Source organism: Zosterops lateralis (assembly GCF_965231275.1).
Source record: "Zosterops lateralis genome assembly, chromosome: 7".
Classification (NCBI taxonomy): domain Eukaryota; kingdom Metazoa; phylum Chordata; class Aves; order Passeriformes; family Zosteropidae; genus Zosterops; species Zosterops lateralis.
This window is the reverse complement of record NC_139767.1, coordinates 23219330-23234551: the sequence shown is the minus strand read 5'-3', so window position 1 is coordinate 23234551 and position 15222 is coordinate 23219330. Positions and strand designations below refer to the sequence as shown.

The window sequence follows — 15222 nt, the reverse complement described above, 5'->3', positions numbered from 1 at the left end:
CCACTACACCAGGCTGCCCAGAGCTTTATCCAGCCTGGCTTTGAACACCTGGGGGAATGGGGCAGCCACAGCTTCTCTGCACACCTTTCCATGCTGCACTTCAACCAGTGAGCTGGTTAGCTAGGTATCCTGGTCCAGCCATCTATGTCAGATTTAAATGCTATAAGACTCTTAAGATCCTGGTCCCTCAATCAGCTGGTAACAAGCACAAGCAATTCTACGGAGACCATAAGCTGTACGTTTCCTACATGCCATAGTCAAACACCATGATATCCCCAACCTGCTCCCCCATCAGCAAGTCCTGACAGAAGATTTAATCTGCTGCCTGAATTTTTCCCTATAAATAACTCTGCTATGGTAATTCTCTATTACAGATTTTTCAAGTTAGGTCAGAGATGAAGAATAAAATGTGGCATCTTTTACCAGAAGATGATGTGCTTCCAATATGGCTGACAATGCTGATGAGACGGTAGGAGTGAGGAAGCTCTCCTGTCTGGGGAAGGAAAAAAAAAAAAAAAAAAAAGTACAATTAAAGCTTTCAAGCATTGAAAGCTGCAGCCCAGTGAAGGACTACAGAAACAGACACCCTGGTTCAAACCAAACAAGGAGTCCTTCCAGAAGTGGGAAATGTGTATTTAATCTATCAACAAGCAAATGAACATGCAAAAGAGCCTCTCTGACCTCAGAACAGATGCTGACATGAGCTCTACACTGCAAAGTTTTCTAAACAACCATTTCCTGAGCAACTTCCACTGATGTCAGAATTAATCCAGCAAATAAACAGAAAAGCCAAAAAGGAACACCATGCTTACTTCTGAAATATCAAAGACATACCATTGATAATGGGACACAGATTCAACAGCTAATACCGGATATGTAGCCCAAAGTCTCTTGTCCTGCACCTGTAATGTCAGTGGACAACTGACCTCTTCACATACAGGGAACACGCTCTTTCTATCAATGGCTTTTGACAATTTATTTCTTAATATTCTCTTGACCAGGAAATGTTACTTATAGAATTCACTGATAATACTGTTAAAGAGAGTTTCTTAGAGAAACTCAGAAGGTCTCTGCAGCTGATTGCTGATTTCTTTTTTTTTTTTTTTTTGGTAATTAAAATAACACGATAAGCTACGGTTAGGAATTTTCTATGTTTTCACTTTAGAATATAAAAGACCTTTCTAGTCTCTACACCTGCTCTGTTAAAACTACCTTCAGTACTATAAAGAATAGCTATATTTCTCACGGATCATCATGATCATGGATCACACCTCAGCATTTCTTTTCAGCTCTTCTGCTTCAGCTTCTGAATACTCCATGTCCAGAACATCCTCATTCCCAGAGTCTTCATCAGAGCCAATGCTGTCCAGGAGAGAGCTGTTAAACTCTAGATAGCAAGGAAACAACGATAACTGTGTGAAAAGCTGTGGACCACACAGGAATTCACAACAGGTTAAGGTATATCTACCCACATAAACAGGTGTAATAAAATTTTAAGCTTCATTTTCAAGGAAAACGGGATACTGGAATTTCCCAATAAAAACTCTTGCCCTTTTCCAACTTCTCAGAGCAACAACTAAGTATCTTCAAATTAATTTTAGCACCATCTCCCTCATACTTTTCCAAAAGGGCACTATGGCAATGACAGCTGGGTGATAAAAGAGCAGTTAACACCCAACTGGCTCTGGAGCACCAGTGGGCTGCAGACAGGACAGACAGCAAAAGAAGGACAGCCAATCTGGTCAGTAAACTGTGAGTTCCTTCAACGAGAAGCTATGAATTACAGCTTTAACTATAAGTTGCATTAACAGAGTGCATTTTTGAATTAAAACTGGCATCAAAATGCTACTGCTGGCAGCAGGCATCTTTTCATTGTTTTCAATGGTAAGAAGGCTGCTCACCACAGGAACTTCCAGTTTGCTTGGCTGAGCAAAATGCACGCAGCTTTCTGTAAAGAGCCGGAAGGCACCACTGCTCCCTGTACATGCTGTTCCAAACTTCCCAGGGTTCTGCAGCTACCCAACTAATTTAAGATTTTGTACAGTTCTCATTAGGAGAAGTAGCTATGCTTTCACCAGTTAAATTAAAGCTATGGAGTCCCGGGTGGATGAGAAGTTGAGATTAACAGGACACTGGCCCAGGATTTTTTTTCTCGTCTGTTTTCAAGAGACTATCATACCAGCTGTGATGGAGTTGTTTTGCCAAAGAGATTCTCACACTGTTTGTCCTGTTAAATCATCAGTCACTGGATTAGTATCATCTTCTTGGGAAGTTTACAGATGACTCCCTTACTTAACTGGGAATTCTTTACTGCTGCTTTCCATACTTATTTGGGTTGTAGGGTAGACTACAGCCTAGAAACAAAGCCACTTGGGTAGGTCTGTGCATGAAGCACCTGCCATAGGAATTGCTAAAGGCCACTTCATCAACAGTGCCAGGATGACTACTGGTGCTTTGCTTTTGGCATCACTGGCATCCCTCGTAAGACAAATGTGACCAGCTCTGCATTCAAGATTATGTTCATCTCCTCAAACAACTGCTTCCTCATGCCTTACAAACAAGACAGTAGCAAGGAAATGCTCGTGTTTAAGCCAAGCAACAGCAAATCAAGGGGATCAAAGACCTCTAGCCTTGAATTCTCTTTGGATATGAACCAAGGAAAACCCAAAAAGGACTGGTCACTTAATCTGCCAGGGCTCAGGGTGAGAGATGCCTAAGCAGCATTCACTTCTCTTCAGGAGCTGACACAGGTTCATCCAGTAACAACTAAGGGCCTTTAAAAGGCTCTGAGCAACTACAAGTATCTTAAGACAATACTTTATTATCCCTCCCTCTCCCTCTTTGGAGCAGGAATTTTCTCTCAGTTATGCTGTGCTCTGCCAGATTGTATGAAATCACTTGCATGCCAGCCTCGCACAAATGTTAAACAGTGCCTGAGGAGGCCTACAGCACTGTCTGGATTTGGAGGACACAGATAGTATGTTTTGGGTGTCTTTCTTCAGCCCCAACAGCTATACCTTGCAGTGAGGTCTGTCCCCCTCCCATCCTGTATCTGATAGAAACAGCACTGATTCATTTTTCCAGGGAAGGCTAGGACATTCATTAATCAGCCCTAAAATACCAATGCAAGTAACAAATAATCTTTATGTTCTGACTAGGGCCATTAGTATGCTGGCTTTGCTGGGAATGCAAAGTTTCAACATCCACTGTGCTTTCTCTAAATTAATATTATGCATTAATGTATACTATAAGTGTTGCTTATAATATATTATACATATCTCTCTATATATCTCTATATCTAACTAAAAACTGAAGAGACTGAAGTAAGTAGTTTTTCAGCTTCAGCTTTTCCTGGCATTTGCTTTCACAACCAAGAATAAGAAAAACTGACCTTGAGCGCCAAACACAACAAAGTGCACACCAAAAGAACATGAATTGCAGCTGTCTTACTGACAGTCAGGAGCTGCACTCATATACACATATCAATTTTCTCTCAGAAGCAACATACTGGAAGAACTTAAATAAGTTTCACCTTGTAGACTTAATTCCGTGGCTCGTTTGAGGTCATCATCCTCTTTCTGTTCTCGTGCCTCCTAATGGGGAGAGAACAAAACTTAGCTCATTGAGACATTTCACTGTTTAAAATTCTTGTGGTGCTCTTTTTCCATTGAAACTGTGCTGCTCTGGTTTCTACAACAAACTTGACATTGTAAATTAAAGGTTCTGTGTGAAGGAATGTTTGCAGCCACCGAGAGTCCAATGTTCCCGTGCAACAGAACCTGGGACAAACCTTCATTAAGGCTTGTCAAAGCTCCTGAAGTTTGGTATGCAGCAGAGCAAGTCTCCAGTAACACCAAATGCTTTCCCCTGGATCATTAATTTGAAAAGCATATGAATAAATTTGCAACCCTGTGCTCAGGAAAGCTGTCACTTACACACAAAGCTCCTCACGCTTCGGCAAAATTTAGTCTACTTCTGACCAAAGCCAGCTGAGGGCACAGTCATTAAATCCTGACAGATTTTGTTATTTTTAAGCCATTTGAAAGTGGAACCAGTGGTTCTATGTAACAGGTGTAATCCACAAAAGTAGGATGCAAAAAGACACCACCAAGCAACCAGGTATTAAAAATATTACCATGACCAAGTAGCAAAGAAACCTCAAGTAAACAAACACTTCTAATGTTTGGATAATATCATGCCCCTAATTCCTCCCACCACTCTTGAAAGCCCAGAGCTACAGTAAGCCAGTCAATAATATTTAATGAGCTGGCTTTTTAATTTAGGGTTTGAGTGCTTTCAGCACACCTGAATGCAGCACCCCAACTATGTATTTCAAATCAAGATAACCACAGCTGCCGCATTTCCATGCCCAAATCATTAGAATAGCAGATTTTTGCTTCAGAACTGTAGAAGAAACACACTCAAAGGGCAGTTTTACATTATTAGCATGAGGCCTTTTATCTCACTATTTCCAAAGGATTTGGGAATCTTTGTTAAACTACTCAGCATTGTTGAATCAAAGCTACATCTGGCATGGAACATACCAACCAGCACTTCATAATGAGTAATGGGAGAGAAAAAAATCCAAGAGCCATGGAAACATCAGATCTCATAAGGAAAACCATGACAGCTTTAGTATTAATAGAGAGCAGACAAGGGCACCTATTTAAAGGAAGACCTGGCTAAGTGCTTGCTTTATTCTCTGCTGCTTGGTTAAACTTATAGAAATCAGATACAGGTCTTGCAATTCAAGTGGAATGCAGATAGTTAGCACACAGCTCAAGAACCCCATTCTTTCCAAGCCCAATTTAAAGGACTTGTTTTCAACTAAATTATTTGGGATCCTTTTCCACTTTACTAACAGGGAAGGATCACATAAATGCTGTGTTCCTATGTTCTTCATTAAGCATTCCCTACTTGCTAGCACCAGAAACATACACATCTTTAGCCTGACCTGACATGGCCATTCTTAGCCTTGGCTTTGAAACCTGCCTCTTTCACTGAGTCTTGAAAGGACACACTGCAAGAAACGACTGCCAGAGAAGCTAAAGGTGGGCTGGGATTTTGATGTCAGAAAGGAAGAGTCGCGTTGAGGTTATCATCGTTTTTAATATGACGTGACACACCAGTGCACAGAAGTGCATGGGGAGCTCTGAGAAATCTGTGGGTCAGTGATGTGATATGATGTGATGCACAGTTTTCAAGGTACATGCAAATGTGCCCAGATCCAGTGTCATCAAGCTACTGACACTGGAGCTACAAGAAACTCAAATCTTTTTCCATCTGGTTATCTCAAAAAAAGCAGAATAATTCCTTTGCAGTTACTGTCTGAATGCAAGCTTTTCCTTTAGCTTTTAGGTTTCCAATGTTGGGGGAAGACAACTTAAGGAAGCAAACTACTTCTTACTTGCTCTTGAAGGCTTTGAGCCAGTGCCTGCTGAAGTTCTTGTTCTTCCCTCTCTCTCTCCATATCGTACTGCTGCAGCCAGTCAACCTCCCCTTGGGAACCTTCTGGAGTTTTGTTTTCTTTATTCTCATCAAAATCTTTAGTTATCTCAGTGAAACTGGCAGGACCTGAGGAATCACAAAGTACAGTTTATACTTTTCTGGGTCTTCTGTTTGTTACCAGCTAAGCCCTCTTTAAATCACCACAATCCTTGCAGCATAGTGACATCTATTGACAGGCAGCTCACCCGCCATAAAACACCCACACAAGAGTCAAATGCAAAAAGCTCCGAAGCACAGTCTTAGACTCATTTTAACTGGTGCACAATGAATCATTTGATTAATCCCTGAACCTGTTCTTTTCTTAGCCTTTTATGTTCACTCAGAAACAGCAAGTTTAACTACAGAAGCCACACACCACTAGGTTTCTGCAGCCATGAAGCTGGCACCTGAACTCCTCTATAAGGAACCATCCATGGATTATAAAAATTTGCATTGTGCATTATACCTTGGAGTACTACAGAGGAAGCCACAATAAAAGCCAAACCAAATGCAAGATGAAAAAAAGCACAAATCTCAAGCACTGTTTAAATATGCTACCTTTTGCTTCAGCTAAAAGCTTCAATCTTGTGAACACTATGTACAGATTCAAAGGTGCATGAAGATTACAACTTTTTAGTTCATCCCTGAAGTAAACACTGTGGTGGAAGTGCTTTATGAAACATCTGAAATGAACATTCATTCAACTGCTGCATACACTCCTGTAGTTGTAGGACACTTAAGATTCTTGCTTGCAACTAAGAAAGTGTCAGGACCTGCTCCAACAGCTATGAGGCAGCACCACGTGAAACTTCATGGTTTTGCCCCTTGCAGACTTCAAGTTCTGCTGATTAGTTATTAACAAGGATAATACAAGGCAATCTCAGTATCTGTTAATCCTTAAACACAAGAACAACAGCACCAGAACCACAATCTATCAGTCTAATCCTTATAAGATGAAAAAACCCCAGAACTTATTACATGACCTTTGAAAACTTCCAATATGAGAAGAAATACAGAACTTATATAAAACACATACTTTTTGCTTAAGAGTCACAAAAGTGCCTTCAAATACTTACATTGTACTTTCCAAAGAAAATTTGGACAGAAATACTTTTATGGGGCCACATTCTATCACAACTCTCTTTCACAACACCATAAGCAACATTACTGTATAAAAAGGAGTGCACAAAGCAGGCTGATCACATACTAGTATTATTCTTATACAGTGCCTTCCACTGTATAGTGCCTGAGGAGGCCTACAGCACTGTCTGGGTTTGGAGGAGACAGACAGGATGTTTTGGGTGTCTTTCTTCAGCCCCAACAGCTATACCTTGCAGTGAGGTCTGTCCCCCTCCCATCCTGTATCTGATAGAAACAGGCCGTCAAGAGCTGCTATTGAAACAAGTGTCATTTTTGGTACCAGTGGGGTATTCTGTGGTTAATTAACCTCCTGGCTCTTAGAGGACACGAGCATATTGTTGGTCTCTTTTTCCATGCTAGTACAATTAAAAACCTGACTGCAAGCATGTAGCACACAATAAATGATAAACCGCTTATATTTCCTTCAGCTGGCTAAAGGAAGACTCAACTTCCTCACACTGAGATCACACAGGCTCCTCCTTGTACTTAACCATGTCTCCCTATCAGAGACCATAATTCACGTGAGTCTCTCAAGCTTATAAGTCTACTCTCACATAAAAAGCTTTAGAAAAGAATACAGAGATATAGTTAAATTCATTACTAACTAGTGACAAAATAGCTGCATTTATGAAAGCATTCTAGCCTTATGCTATGTGAACATTGTTAGCGTGCTGCCCAGGCTACAACAGCTACAGAAATGAAAATACTTTCTGCTTATGGAAGAGCCAGTTCTAGACATGCAAATATTAGGAAATTGAATTGTTTGGCACAGGAACCTGTGGAAGCATGTGTTAATCAAGAAAGGAAAAAAAAATGGAAATTAACTTTGAATCATGGAGGAGACAGACTTATAAGAAAATACATTTTCACGGTTTGCTGAATTAAATGCTTTATACACAGGGAAATGATAAAGTTTAAGTTCCTAAAACTCTGAGCAAATCAGGCAGTTTCAGCAGTGTACATGCACCCAGTTCCTACCACCAGCCATTACCAACCTGATGTTATCAGTAATCTGCTTTAGCCCACTAGAGTCCGGTAAGATGGTAACTTTGCCTTACCTGAGTCTAATACTGTTTTGGGTTTCTCCATCTCCATAGATTCCAGGTTGTCTGGCAATTCCTGAATTTCATCATCTCCAAAACCAGTGTCTGGGCTGCTTGTGGGCTTATCTTCATCATGGCTCAGAGACAGAGAAGCTTCCCTTTTGCTAATCTCTAAGACAGCAGCCAGGAGCTCATCTTCACTCATCCCATCAAAACCAGCGTTACCCAGGTCGGGTTTATCACCCTCCATTTTACTTCTTTTTGAACCCTAGAGATGAATGGAGTTATGATTAAGTGTTCAAATAAACAGCTATATAACATCAGTTTTACATTTCTATGAAGATTTATTTTTATTCACCCCAGGGAGTGGGAGCTTGGCACTGTCAACATTCAACATAGTTACATGAGACTTGATGGAGAGACAGCCTTTGTAGCAACACTTACTCCATGGAAAAATATTTAAATATACACTACAATCAGTTTTTACAGGCCTCGTGGACTAACATACACAAGATAACTATTCCCTTCTCCTTCCTTTCCTTCAAAATGTTTCCCTTTTAGGTTCTGATGAATTCTCAAGCCTCTGCCAAGTCAATGCTGAGATACAAGCAGGGAAATTGCAAGTTTCTTAACAAAGGATGAAGTAGCAACATGAGAGTAACTGAACTCAAATACAGGGATGGAAGAATAAAAACTGAAATTAAGCTGGTATGAAGAGCAATTAAAATTAGGTTTTGTGCTGCAGATCTGCCATATGAAACCTTGATGTGAGTAGAAGGAGGAGGGCAGGACTTGCAAACCAAGTAAGAGAACAGTTAAACAGGAAAAGGGGGAATTACTCTTTCCCAAGGAGAACAGAATGATTTTCAATTGGGAGAAATAAAAAACACCTTAGTCTTAATCTCAATTCTCCTTTTTATAGTTCATTTTCCTAAAGCTGATGCTCATCAACTCCTACACAACCGTGATTTGCAAATAATATAGTAATTTCAATCATTTTGATATTAACTGTTAATCAGCAGGTTAACCTCCATGTATGCATGTTTACACAATTACACTATTTACCATATGCTTAGAATTTCTTTTCCTATATTACCTTAAAAATGGAGTAAGATAGTTTCTATTAAAATGTACTTATCCAGGTCTTATTCCAAACTGCATTAGGATAGATCCCAGAACTTTGTTAAAATTAACAAAATTACATTTTTACTGCTGCTTTTTACTCAAATACACCAAGCATTTTGTATTAAAACTGCCTTATCAAACAAGATTAGCAACTGAATTAGCCAACTAAACTGCTTGTTCTAGACATGTTGCCCTCCAAGAATTTGAAGTGACAAATTTAAACCTCTCTCCTCACAGCTATTTATGCACTGAATAAGTAAAGCAGAGTACCTGCTTTTTAAGCTTTCTGATTTCTCTCTCTCCACCTGTAGGCTACCAACATCAAAACTGGTTTAGCTCTTCAGCAAACCCTAGTTCCAGGCTCTCTGCCAACAACTACCACTAATTCAGTGGCTGGACTTCAAAGACTTGGCATCATCTGTGCATTATTTGAATACAACTCTTCTACTAGACATTATTTACATAGATTTTAAATAGCTTATGCTCTAAGGCTGCTTTAAGTAAGCATTTTTAAGAAGTCCTTCAAATACTACTCCATGTGCAGAAGCAGAGACACAGGAATTGCAGTTCTGCTTAGCTGGATAAGTGCTATTTGCCCCTACCATCCAGTGCCATATATAGATGCTATTCCAGCTGTTCTCCCACATGGCAGGGACATTTTGCAAGGAGTGCCTGGCAAGGGATGTACTGGCCAGACAAAATGACCACCGAGCCCTTAATGCAACCCCATCCACAGCTGTTTTGAGAATCATACCAAGAGAAATGGTGCAGCAACAGTATTGCCACTTCCAAAAACCAGGACCAGGTCTCCCAGGACAACACTGAGATGGTCAGAGAACCTGGTTAATGGTAACAGACAGCTGGTCAGGCCTGTGGTTGAGAAGGGGCCAATATGCATGGCCACAGAATAAAATAATTTACGTGGAATCATCACCACCAGTGTCTCTTTCCCACATCAGGCTGTAAAGCCTGTAATTAATTTGTTATTCAAATTAGTATGCTTTATTCCCACAATTTCTGCACTTACAGGGCTTGTGCAGTAGAAACTACCTACTCTTCCTCATAAACAAAACTCCAGGAAGAATCAGTTGGGAGAGTTCGAAATACCTTTTCTGTACATAATAGGGACTTCAAAGACAAGCTTGAAGTTTCCTTCCCCCAGCTGCAGCCAGGCATAGACATGCCATTCAGGACAGCAGTCTCAAGACCTTCAGCAAAGGCTTTTCTGTGTTCTCCCACAGTAAACATTGCATCCCTACATATCCTGACCATCAGGAAGTGATCCCTAATATTTAATCTAAATATTACTGTCTGTAATTTAGTCTATTACTTTTTGCTCTATCCACCACAGGCACAGAAAACAGCTCAAGTGTTTCTATTAACTTCTTCCCCTTCCTTAAAGACACAAGCCTTGCTTATGTTTTTCTTTAAACTAAAGACCAAACTGAAGACCACTTGCCTGCTCTTTCTCTCAAAATCTTCCTTTCTAGACCTCTGACCATTCATGTTCCTCTCCTCTGGCCCTCTCCAGTTAATCTATAACTCTTTCCAGTCCACAGACCAAAGATGGATACAGAACTCCAGCTAAATCTCAGTTCTGAGGAAAAAAGGAGGGTTACTTCACACAATGTGTATGTATGTATGTAGGCTATGGCTCTGTCTAGATACTTCTACTTTCAACCTGCCTGACCTTGTGACTGTCATCTTTCATGCCCTTTCTGAAGGCCCACTGCTTTCCCAGCTGTTCCCATCCCACATATATAGTCGATTAATCCTGATAAGATTAGCACCTTCAGCCTGTTCCCATTGAACAACCTCTCCTGCTTTTATGCAGTTTCTCAAATTTTCAAGATCATTCTTATCAGTAGTTCTGAGCTTCATCAAACTGGCAGGTCTTCCCAGCTCTGGATCTCCTAAAAATTTAATACTCAGTATCTGTCATTTATTAAATACTGGGTCAGGATCCTCTCTTGGTTTGATTTTCCCATCAGATCAGAAACTGTAGATGTCTGCCTCTTGTTACCTACTGCTATTCATCCAGATTTACACCTGTCCCTTAATACCATAATCGAGGCCACAAGTCTCTGCTTGATTAAAATAACCCTACAAGCATTGTCAAAAACTTTAGTGAAGCAAAACTTTACAGAAGCAGAGATTCAGGAAACTTGTCCTAAACACTAGGCCTGCAGCACTCTTAACAGAAGAAAGTGGTACTGCAAGATAATCCTCTAAGCTGCTTCTATTCCCTTCTGGGTCATCACTTCTTCCCACACAACTCATCTACCTGCTAATACACAGCCCTGACAGAGGAAAAAACGTATCTTGGCAGCATTAACACTAATCACAAGGAAAAGCTCAAAGGCAATTTGAAATTAACCGTGCCATTACACCAATGAACTTGGTCTCTTCACACTTCCATGTGTCCGCCTCCAAAGACTGTTAGCTTCAGATTCTAAAAGCATTTTAAAAGTCACACTTGTAAGAGGACACAGATTGGATGTGCATGAAATTCTCTCAACTGAATATTTTGTTTAGCCCAACTTGTACTGGATCTAATTTAATCAAGGGCTTTACTGCATACTTTTATTATTGACAGCACATTATACTTCAGCCTGGGAACATTATTAGTGGAAGTTACCCAAAGGACTGACCAAACTGCTAAGCAGCTGGTATACATAACCTGAAAACTCAAGTTCAATTGCAATGCAATTACTTCTGTTCCCAGTGGGAACCCAAGACAACTGTAGAGAGAGGTCAATTAGCGAAGCACTCCCTTCCGGCATTGCAGTGCTAATTAGGAGGAAAAAAACCTCATCTGACATAAATTTCACTCAGTTTATGCTAAAAAAAGCACACAGCAGACATGAGCACATACAGGACCTAGTACATGAAAGCTTATGTATTTTTCCCTTACCTTTTCTGGCTCTTCTTGCAGTTGTTGCTGTTCTCTACTCTGTATGTTACACAACCTTTGGCTATGGGCCACAGACCGTTTCAATGGCTCATCATCACTGTCAGAATCTACATAGAGTGCTGCAGAGCTCTTTGACTTGAAAGTGTACTTTCTGTAAATAAAAAACATGGCTATAAAACTTCACAGCACTGTAGCATCGTACAAACTCGTCTCAAAATAACTGTTAAAGCGGTGCTTTCACACTGTTTGACTGGGGAACAATCTGCTACAACTGACAATGACGATTTATTAATATGGCAGTCTAGGTTTTCAGAAAAGGTTTTTTTGTATTTTATTGGGTTAACTGACATATCTACTTGAAGCCTGCAGTAATAGCTTACAACATTAAAAGTAACTAAGTGTGTGGCTCTTGCTTTTGAGGCCAAGGATTCCACACTTTATTACCTCGCAATCCCAGATAACTCATTTGAGACAAGGCCACACTAACACATAGGATTTGGCATAAATCACTTGACCTGAGTTTTTTAAGTTGGACGTGGGACTTCTCATAACATTAACCAGATATAAAAAGCACAAAAATACATCTATTTTTCATTTTTCCTGTTTGCTCTTCCATTAAGATAAATTCTTGATTCTTTAGAACAGAAGACAAAGGAGTCTGGGGAAGGCACCATTTCTGTTTTATTAGTAAATCTGGTCTTTAAGCATCCCTCAATGTACAACCATCCACTGTGATATTACATTTTTCACTCTATCAAAAATTGGCTGTCTCATATTTGCAAATAAACTTAAGGACTCAACCACCTGTTCCCAAAACACCCATTTTGGCTCCACAGAGTCAGAACAAAGAGCTAGATTGCAGAAGTAGAAATCACTTTGCTTCTTCAACTAGGCAAATTGCACCACTGATGTTAATTTCAGCTATCATGTAACACCAATAAAACTCAGATATGAAAAAAGACAGTAGCTAAAGTAATTTACAAAACAAAACCCAGAAAATAACTAGAAAATCTAAAAATGCCTTAGAAACTATGTCACAAAACCTCAGGCCATTGGACATGGACATTTCAGAGCTATAACTCACCTACAAGGTGTGGAAGTGCTTACAGTACAGGAATTCACCATCTGGGAGGCTTTCAATGGACGGGAACTATTAAAAGAGCAAAATATTTATTGCAGTACTTACAGTCTTTAAAATATATGTGTTTACTTGTCTGCTATGCATGTAAATCCATGACCAAAAGAACAAGCAGAATACCATTAAGTACTTGCTAATTGCTTAGATTTACAGTAATAACTTCATCACACTATAAATAAACAACAGTTGTTCAAAACCACGTATAATCCTTTAAACTTGATTCACTTCTTGGCGATGCACCCTTAGGGACCAGCTCATAACTTAAAGGCTCTCAGTTCCCATGTCAAGACAACTCATTCCTTTATATTTTATTCCCACCAACACTTGAGTTCCTGCTCCCAAACCACAGTCTCCTCCTGTTGTCTGGATCAGCCAGTTTTCTGGCATATCCCACATCTTAATTTCTCCTGCCTTACTAACTAACTAACTTACTAATTCCTCTGAACTAACTTCCTGCTCCATTTAATCCTTTCATGGACTCCTCAAAGTCCATCACTATCACTACACATCGATCAAACAGATGGTAGCCACTGCAGAAATCTTTTCCAATCTTCCCCCTAAACCAGGGCTGCTTCTCTCCAGCCCAATTCCCCTTCCACTCCCTGGTCAATCACAATGGTTTCCATGACTGAAAAAAACTCCAAACACTAGAAAGCTATTTCCAACTTGTTTTCAAGTATTGCTGCTCTGGTAAGCATAAACTGTTTGCGTTTGAGATTTCTACTGTTTAAACAAATTAATGGGAAACATTCACTTACATCTCAAAATGCCACTAAACATTTGGCACAACACCTGCCACACTGCTGAACATATGCACCAGATGTGACCTAGCTCACAATGGATACCCTGGCTATGTCACTCAGCAGAGGCTACAAGGAGACCTAAGGGTTTCTTGTTCCTTATTATGCCACACGCTTCCTGTGACAACTGGCACACTTAATCTCTGTCACAGGTCAGGCAGCTGTACAGAAATAACACTCAGAGGGAAAAGGAGAGAGTATTTTCAGCATGCAAAGTGCTCAGACACTACAATGGCACAGGAGAGACAATGAAAAATGAATGACAGCACAAGAGGTGCAAGTGGAAATTGGCAGAAAAAGGTAAGATGTTTTGTCTTCTAGGCAGAGTTAGAGTGCTCTGAAAGGAAAAGTAATCTAGATTACTTTGGACTGAGAGGCCTACATTTTAAAAATTACTATAAGAAGTATTATTAAAAAGAATATAAAGCTATTTTCAAGCACAGTGAAGATTATCTTACCAAATATTCCCTAGATAATGCCCAAACATCTCTTCCTACTGCTTCTATCATGCTTCCTTTCCAAACATGTTCTTATGACAGCAGCATTACAAACTAGCAGCACACATCTGAAGCTGCACAACTGTAATGTTTCCTTGCCCAGACATCCTCTGGAGGAGATCTGTCAAGTGTCTACCTTGTGACATACATGATTAACACAGCAGGGACCAAAGCTGTACACTTACATGGCAGAATGGACGCTCCATCCCAGCGTCAGTGGCAGCCTGGTGTTTTCTGTGCAGTGGGAAAGCAGGGTTAAGTATCTTGGAATAACCACCTGCTGCCCGACTTTATGATTGAGAGACAATGCTACATTGAAACTGTATCGTTTCAGATGAAGAATCAGAACCCTGAGAGAGATGAGAGAAGGATAAATATTAATCTCAAGACAGAAGTCAGAAAAAACCTATTCAAAATCCAAGTACGCCTATTTTCCAAACGCATTCACCTGACCAAACCAGATTATTACTTTGGGGTGGTAGGCAAATGCTGACCATCTCTTATCTGCAAGACACAGGCAATTATGCCCCTGTTTGTCACTCAACTAGTGCAATATTAAAATTCCAGAATATGTTTACTGTATCTCCTCCATTCACATCCTAGAAACCCCAATAAAAAGGAAAGGGGAAAATTCAGCCCTCCTTGTGTAGTGATAGGGAGGAAGAAATAAATACTGCTGAGGGTTTCCAAGGGCTTCTTTAGAGTGAAACTGAAGACCAGCATGAAGACTGACTGCAGGTGCACCTCTCACACACTGACTGCTGTAAATGCTGTCCTGCTCATTTTTCCAGCTTTACTCTTCAAAGGATTTTTGCTGGCACTTTTGTAACATATGCTTTCAGGAAGGAGAGGAACAGGTATCAACATTTACCTAGGAAGCCTGTTGAACTTGTGTGTGACAACAGCAGACTTTCCATTGCACTTCTCACAGGAATACTCAATCTCCTCTGCCTGTTTAAGGGAGCAGAAAAATGACTTGTAGAACAAGAGAAATAAAAACAGATCTCAACCAAAAATACATCACATCTGTTACAAAAACACTTCAAAACAGCAGTAACCACTTAAAATTATAATCACT

At 40.1% G+C, this 15222-nt stretch overlaps 1 protein-coding gene across 1 annotated transcript in view; it reads right to left on the bottom strand.

Moving 5' to 3' along the window:
- Positions 1-15222, bottom strand: part of USP37 (ubiquitin specific peptidase 37) — a 35163-nt gene that overhangs the window by 4276 nt on the left and 15665 nt on the right. Inside the window, exons 14-22 of the mRNA XM_083864758.1 lie at positions 15016-15095; positions 14330-14494; positions 12794-12859; positions 11710-11860; positions 7686-7938; positions 5408-5574; positions 3533-3593; positions 1272-1387; positions 424-493 (exon numbers count right to left, since the gene is read on the bottom strand). Coding sequence (XP_083720884.1) covers positions 424-493; positions 1272-1387; positions 3533-3593; positions 5408-5574; positions 7686-7938; positions 11710-11860; positions 12794-12859; positions 14330-14494; positions 15016-15095 — 1129 coding nt within the window. The remainder of the gene's footprint in view (positions 1-423; positions 494-1271; positions 1388-3532; positions 3594-5407; positions 5575-7685; positions 7939-11709; positions 11861-12793; positions 12860-14329; positions 14495-15015; positions 15096-15222) is intronic.